This window comes from Acomys minous (genome assembly GCF_964271855.1).
Source record: "Acomys minous genome assembly, chromosome: 19".
In the NCBI taxonomy this organism is placed as follows: domain Eukaryota; kingdom Metazoa; phylum Chordata; class Mammalia; order Rodentia; family Muridae; genus Acomys; species Acomys minous.
In genome coordinates, this window is record NC_140499.1 from 66,852,599 (window position 1) to 66,858,768 (window position 6,170).

The 6,170-nt window shown below is 52.1% G+C and overlaps 1 protein-coding gene across 3 annotated transcripts; it reads left to right on the forward strand.

Moving 5' to 3' along the window:
- The first annotated feature begins 669 nt into the window (after positions 1 to 669).
- Positions 670 to 5,723, forward strand: HJV (hemojuvelin BMP co-receptor). Of its 3 annotated transcripts, none has more exons than XM_084769832.1 (4): positions 670 to 811; positions 1,926 to 2,127; positions 2,483 to 3,030; positions 3,450 to 5,723. In XM_084769832.1, the coding sequence occupies exons 2-4, from the start codon at positions 2,031 to 2,033 to the stop codon at positions 4,071 to 4,073; spliced, it is 1,269 nt and encodes a 422-aa protein (XP_084625958.1). In that variant the 5' UTR covers positions 670 to 811; positions 1,926 to 2,030; the 3' UTR covers positions 4,074 to 5,723. The 3 variants fall into 3 exon arrangements, with proteins under 3 accessions (XP_084625958.1, XP_084625957.1, XP_084625959.1); XM_084769831.1 differs by having other exon boundaries at positions 1,944 to 2,127; XM_084769833.1 differs by lacking the exon at positions 1,926 to 2,127.
- The last annotated feature ends 447 nt before the right edge of the window (positions 5,724 to 6,170 follow it).

The window sequence follows — 6,170 nt, forward strand, 5'->3', positions numbered from 1 at the left end:
GAGCAGGAGGAAGGAGGGATTGTTGCACAAGCTAGTGTAATGGAGATGGTGGAGCCGGGGTCGACAGGTGCAGGGATCCAAGCAGGACAGACTGAATACACCCTCCTCCGGAACAATTCTCCTCTCAGGTTTCTTCTCTGGACAGCTGGGCCTTTCAGCTTCGGAAATACTTGGCAGAGACGGGGGAGGGTCTCTGAGCTACGTTAGCTGTTCCTCTTCAGAGCCAGCCACCTCTACGTAGAACGGGATCCTCAGTAAAGCAAGGATGAGGGCAATAAATGAGAGATGCATCCCACATCGCACCAGCATTCCTAAAGGTCAGGAGCTCATTGCCGAGAACGCGGGAGCGGCTGCTGCGTGGTGGAGGAGGAGCTGGTACAAGCTGCAGTTGGATTTATGGCAGCCCCCCCACCCCTCCTGCCGTTCTTCTTCCTCTCTCTGTCACTTGGTACCCAACATCCCGGATCCCATCCCTAACTCTCTTTATCATCCCCACTGCCTCCACTCCCACACCCTACTGCCACCAACGTTCCTGGAATTTTGGACTTAGCTATTTTTAAAACTGTCAACTCAGTGTCAACTCCCTCCCCTCCCAGCTGTCCAGTACTGGGGCCAGCCATGCTCTTGCCCTCCCCGCCCCCCCCCCCAAACCATCTCTGGCTCTCTGACCTGGGCGAAACTGTAGTCAGTCTGGGGAACTGGGAGAGACATGGAGAAAGAGACGGGGACCCCCTGGCTGGCGCAGAGCAGCAGCATAGGCAACCATGGCTGGAGAATCGGGTGTCAGAGTAATGCTTGACCTCGGAAAACAGTAAGTCTAGATGAGATCACAATGGCTTGGGAAACTTTGGGGTCAAGGCCAGACTTTCATAAAATACAGACATCTGTTCTGAAAACTAAGCCCTCCCCTTCCAAGGCACCCCAGTTTTCACTTTTCCTCCTGCCTTGTTGTTTTGGTTTCCCAAAGTTTAATGTTCTCTCTCTCTCTCTCTCTCTCTCTCTCTCTCTCTCTCTCTCTCTCTCTCTTGCTCCTTGCTTTCTTCTTTGCCTTATTACACCAAGACTTTGTTGGGGGGCTTGGGGGGGGGGAGAAAGGGGTACAAGGATAGTGCTGAGGACTGAATCCAGGCCCTGAACACGGCAAACACTCACCTGCCATTAAGCTACATTCCCAGCCTCCTGCCAGACTCTTCCCCGGCTCATATACTTACTCTGGCAGGAGAGATGGGCACAGACCCTCCCCGATCCCCTTAAAACACTGAGATCTGCAAAGAAGGACAGTACAAAGAGTTGCTCTTTCTGGAAAAATACACGGAACTATTGACCAGTCAAAAACAAATATTAATTTGAATGCTTGGTTTTGTACACTGTCCTGTGAGAGAGGATCACATTGTCGGCTCTGTGGAGAGGCTGTAAGAGACTTGCTCCTTTTTTTCCACTGGAGAGGTGACATTCTAGAAGGCATTTTTCTATTATGTTTACCCTTTGTGTCCTTCTAACACAACAAAGAAAAAGAAACAAACGGCCGGTGGTTTCTCATGGTTGGGAGGGACCCATAAGAGGTATGCTTTTAAAGCCGGTCCAAATCCCAGTGCTGCTGAGGAACCCATTGAGGTGATCAGGACCTCACTTCCCTCAGGGATCCCTTCTTTTCTGACACATCTGCCATTTGGTAGTGAGGATGGGGCAATACAGTAGACTCTGCCCACTGAGGTCACTCAACCTTCTCCCCAACCCTCCCCCCCCTCGGCCTAGGGTTATTGCACAAGGGGTCTGAAGGTGGCCACAGGAGCAGGGCACAGAGGCTCACCAGCCACACTCCCTTCTGGAACCTTCTTCCTTCCCACTCCCCAGTCTGTTTAACTCTGTCTTGATCTACCCCCCACCTCGCACCGTCTTTAACCCTTCTCTTTACCCACATCCAGCCAAATTTCTTTTTCCAGTCACAGAACTGCGGGTCGAAACTCACTAGGTAGGAGGTTCATCAGCTGGGAAGAGCCGGCGGCTGGGGGGGACTTGGCTGGATAGGTATGGGGGATCGAGGCCGGCCCCCTAGTCCCCGGTCCCCCCATGGCAGTCCTCCAACTCTAAGCACCCTCACGTTCCTGCTGCTCCTCTGTGGACAGGGTAAGGAAGGGCCAGGGAAGGGCTGGGCACGTGTACAGGTTAGGCTGCTGGGTGGGGGTGGGCGCGTGAGCACCTGTGAGTGAGGAGGCCTGTCTTGTTTCCCATTTAACTTGAGGAAGGACACAGATGGAGTCCTTGGACCGCAGGGGAAAGAGGTCTGAGTGGCTTACACGGTTTTAGTAGAGGAAAAGAAGGAAGGAAGCGAGAAGTAGGGCACGGAAGGAAAGCGCCCACGCAGAGTGGTAGCAGTGGTGGGATGGCATCCGGATGCCTTTTGGCAGTTTGGGCACGCGCAGGGCTTGTATAGAACCCACATGGGGCACTGTCTCACTGCCCTCTTCCCTTCTGCGCCCAGCTCACTCCCAGTGCAAGATCCTCCGCTGCAACGCCGAGTACGTCTCGTCCACTCTGAGCCTCCGGGGAGGGGGCTCACCGGGCACGTCGCGTGGAGGCGGCCGTGGTGGGCTGGCCTCAGGTGGCTTGTGTCGCGCCCTGCGCTCCTACGCGCTCTGCACACGGCGCACCGCCCGCACATGCCGCGGGGACCTCGCTTTCCACTCCGCTGTGCATGGCATCGAGGACCTGATGATCCAACACAACTGCTCGCGCCAGGGCCCCACGGCCCCGCCCCCAGCCCGGGGCCCCGCCCTTCCCGGTGCTGGCCCAGCGCCCCTGACCCCAGACCCCTGTGACTATGAGGCCCGGTTTTCCCGGCTGCACGGTCGGGCCCCGGGCTTCTTGCATTGCGCCTCCTTTGGAGACCCCCATGTGCGCAGCTTCCACCACCACTTTCACACATGCCGTGTCCAAGGAGCTTGGCCCCTGCTGGATAACGACTTCCTTTTTGTCCAGGCCACCAGCTCCCCCGTGGCATCGGGAGCCAACGCTACTACCACCCGGAAGGTCAGGATTCAATTTTTCTCCCAGCCCACCTTCTGAAGTCTTCTCGCGGTCCATCTGCCATACCATTCCGTTTTTCCACTATTCCTCAGCCGCCCAGCTCCGAGTTCCTTGTCTTTCCCAAACATTCTCCTCCATCCTCCCATCAAACATTTGCGATTGTAAATTCTGGAATTTCATTTAAATGCAGGTGACACTGAAGAGGAAGCTGGGGTGGGCAGCCCGAGCTGACAGAGCTGGAGGGTCAGAAGGGACAGTTCATTGTCTTTGGAAGTTGCTGAGATTGAGGCAGAAGTTGGGGGGCGGGGTGTTAGGTAGGGTCAGGCACTATTATTGGAAGGCAATAGGGAATGCTGGGATCAGATCCCTGACAATTACATGCAGCTTGATTAGCGAACTATTTTTCCCTCTTGTCCTCACAGATCACCATCATATTTAAAAACATGCAGGAATGCATTGACCAGAAAGTCTACCAGGCGGAGGTGGACAATCTTCCTGCAGCCTTTGAAGATGGTTCCATCAACGGAGGCGACCGACCTGGGGGCTCGAGTTTGTCCATTCAAACTGCTAACCCTGGGAGCCACGTGGAGATCCGAGCTGCCTACATCGGAACAACTATAGTCATCCGACAGACAGCCGGACAGCTCTCCTTCTCCATCAGGGTAGCCGAGGACGTGGCGCGGGCCTTCTCCGCTGAGCAAGACCTACAGCTGTGTGTTGGAGGATGCCCTCCGAGTCAGCGACTCTCCCGCTCGGAGCGCAGTCGCCGCGGGGCCATAGCAATAGATGCTGCCAGGAGGCTGTGCAAGGAAGGGCTTCCGGTGGAAGACGCCTACTTCCAATCCTGTGTCTTTGATGTTTCGGTCTCTGGTGACCCCAACTTTACTGTGGCAGCTCAGACCGCTCTGAACGATGCCCGAGTCTTCTTGCCGGATTTGGAGAAACTGCATCTTTTCCCCTCTGACGCGGGGCGTCCTCTCCTTCCAGGCATCTGCCTAGTCCAGCTTCTTTGCGGGCTCTCTGTTCTGTGGCTTTGCGTTCAGTAAGTAGGGCAGCAACTCCTGCCTAGTTTGGAAACATTTGAGGAATGAGGTTGGTGTGAGAAAGCGCAAACACGACCCAAAGAAACAGTGGGGACAGGAGACAATGACGTTTACCCAGAATCAGAGGAGGCCTCAGTCCAGGGCTGAAATGACTCTAGAATAAAGATTATGCGCCAGGGTTTTGCATTCCAGGTCTGAGTATGGGCTCTTCGCCATGAACTTCCCAGTCCTATTTGTAACACGCTGCTTAGTCTACTCCACACACACCTGATACCACTCCTCCTGCACGCCTAGAGATTGTGAGAGTGCAAACGGGCAGCAAAACATTAAAGGGCTGAGATTCCTTAAAGGCAAGAACTAGAAAAGGGAAGACCCAAGATTATATATATACTTATCAAAAGAGGAGAGCCTTATTAAGGAAATTTTTGGTTCAGGAATGAAGTGGGCATTGTCTGGCTTTTGGGCAAAGGAATTCAGCCTTTGGAGACTGGCACCGACACAGAAGCTGGCATACCACCCCTGAACTAATCTGTTATTAAAGCTTTGATTTCTCCATACTGTCCTCTGTTGGATCCATTTACAGATGTGTGCGTGGAGTTGAGACAGTGTGTTTGCTGACAAAGGTCCTTTCTTGGAGTTTATAGGCTTTGGAGAGACAAAACTGGGTCACAGGAAGGAATCATAAGTATTTATCATCATCATGATCATGATCATCATCATCATCTGCTTGTTATTCCTGATGTAGCCCAGGCTGACCTTGAATCACTAGTCCCACTGTCTTTACTCCTCAAGTGCTGGAGTTAAAATGCAAATATGTGTAGGATTGTGTGACTCGCCACTGGATTCTATGGCTTTTGGGGTCACATGGGAAGAACCAGAATACGGAGAAGTGATGCAAGACACAGAGACGGCACTGCAAACCGTGAGGTGTGAACAGTTCAGGGCTTTCTAGGATGTGAGAACCATGGGCAGTTATCCCCATGGTTGTGAGGAGTGAGGGAAGCAGTGACGCTCACGCGCCGAGCGAGCAAGAAGGAGATCGAAGGTCAGGCAGGCGTAAGGAATTACAAACCACCTTGAGAGTGGGGTCAAGGGCATCCAAACTGAGCGCGAACATTTATTTAGTGCCTAAAATCTGCCAGACAATGTTATCAAGGCTTTAAACAAATATAATAATGTTATAAACACATGGGAAATGCATGGAGCTGGAGAGATGGCTCAGCAGCTGAGAGCATTTAATGCTCATGTATAGGACCCACGATGCTAACAATGACATGTAACTCTAGCTCCGGGGGACCTGGCATACCTTCTGGCCTCCTCTGGCTCCTACATGTGTATAGTGCACATACATTCATGCTGCGCACACACATGCACATACATACATACATATGTGTATACATGCATTAAGGGCTTAGTGATAGAGCACTGGCCCAGTGTGTACAGGGACCCTGAGTTTGATCACCAGCACTGCAAAACAACAACAACAACAATTCTTTTAGCTGAGTGTGGTGGCACACTCCAGTAATCCCAGCACTCAGAAGGTGGAAGTGGGTCAGGAGTTCAAGGTCATCTTTGGCTATAATGCAGTTCAAGGCTGGCCTGGGCCATGTGCAATCCTGCTGAAGTCCTCCTTCCTCAAAACTAAACTAAGCAATGATAATTATTATTCATAACTCTTTAAGAATGATAGTATTTGTTTATCTGTATCTATTATTCCATATCTGTCTGTCTGTCTACACACACACACACACACACAGCTCTTATCTCTATTTTGGTGTCCTTTTGGGGTTTCTGTGCATCGAGGATGAACTTGGGCCTGTGTGTGCTGTGCAAGCACTGTCCCTAGCGTGTATCCCTACTTTTACTATAAGGAAATTGACATACGGGAAGACTGCACATCTTTCCCACCATCGTACAGTTAGTAAGTGCCAGAGTCAGAAACTGAACAGACACAGTTTGCATCCAAAAATGTAACTCTTAACCACTCTGCCATATTCCTGAGGAAACAGGGCAACAAAGCGTTGTGATTGTAGAGCCGGGCAGAGGAGGGGAATGGAGGCACTGGGTCCCACCACAAAAGCTTCCCTCTTTTCTCACGTG

Bases quoted from the DNA above. Each gene is read 5' to 3' on its own strand.
- HJV (XM_084769832.1), top strand. From the start codon at position 2,031: ATGGGGGATCGAGGCCGGCCCCCTAGTCCCCGGTCCCCCCATGGCAGT. The intron at 2,128-2,482 runs GTAAGGAAGGGC...TTCTGCGCCCAG, and splicing joins GCTGCTCCTCTGTGGACAGG to CTCACTCCCAGTGCAAGATC. The intron at 3,031-3,449 runs GTCAGGATTCAA...TTGTCCTCACAG, and splicing joins ACGCTACTACCACCCGGAAG to ATCACCATCATATTTAAAAA.